Raw genomic sequence first — 755 nt, 5'->3', positions numbered from 1 at the left:
CACTAAAAGATGACCTTTGATGGTTAGGTTTTCAATAAATGGGATTTGTCATTTATTTTTTGAAAATGACAACTCCACCCCTTTAATCAAATCTTAAATTGTATGTATTGTTTACACTTCTGATTTTTTCTCCTTCTTAAATCCTGTTCCTTACATACTGTTCCCTGTTCAGTCAGAAGAAATGCCATGTTGTTGTAACTTTTATCACCATTTATTACCATTGACCACAAATCCTGTGGGACTGCTGATCTCTTACCTTATGATACGCTATCATAACTTTTAACTCTGCAGTAGGATTGTGAGAGTTTGTGCTCTTACTTTTTGTGGGATCTGAGCAAGGGCTGAGGCTATCATGTTTCCCTTCTCTGTGGTGATGTTCTTGATGAATGATCCCAAAGAAAAGACCACAATGCCAGCGTCTCCAGAAGTCTGCACAAACTCCTCCATATCCTGCAATAGGAGTGACTTATCTCACTGTAAAACCAACCAGCATTTTCTTTCCTTTCCTCAGCATTTTAATTGCTTATTTCTTCATTGTTTAGATCAGGACTACTGTGAAGGTGGTGTAGTGAAATATTACAGGCTGATAGTGGAGACAACCCTACTCGGTAAAGGTTTAGCAGGTCTGCAGTGTATACCGCCAACAATTGAAAGTTAGGGAAGGACGAGGGAATTCAAAATCCCAGTAGGTTCGTATCAACCAGATGTCTGCTCTACCCATCATCTCGCAGGCACTGGTGGGTGTTCCTGTCTCA

The 755-nt window shown here is 40.1% G+C and overlaps 1 protein-coding gene across 1 annotated transcript in view; it reads right to left on the bottom strand.

Moving 5' to 3' along the window:
* The window catches only part of LOC116689126 (UDP-glucuronosyltransferase 2A1), a 44,553-nt gene that overhangs the window by 2,578 nt on the left and 41,220 nt on the right, over positions 1-755 (bottom strand). Inside the window, 1 exon segment of the mRNA XM_032515517.1 lies at positions 319-450. Coding sequence (XP_032371408.1) covers positions 319-450 — 132 coding nt within the window.

The sequence above is a fragment of the Etheostoma spectabile genome, chromosome 5, assembly GCF_008692095.1.
Source record: "Etheostoma spectabile isolate EspeVRDwgs_2016 chromosome 5, UIUC_Espe_1.0, whole genome shotgun sequence".
NCBI classification, from domain to species: Eukaryota; Metazoa; Chordata; class Actinopteri; order Perciformes; family Percidae; genus Etheostoma; species Etheostoma spectabile.
Note: the sequence above shows the minus strand (reverse complement) of the source record. Positions and strands in the feature narration are given on the sequence as shown.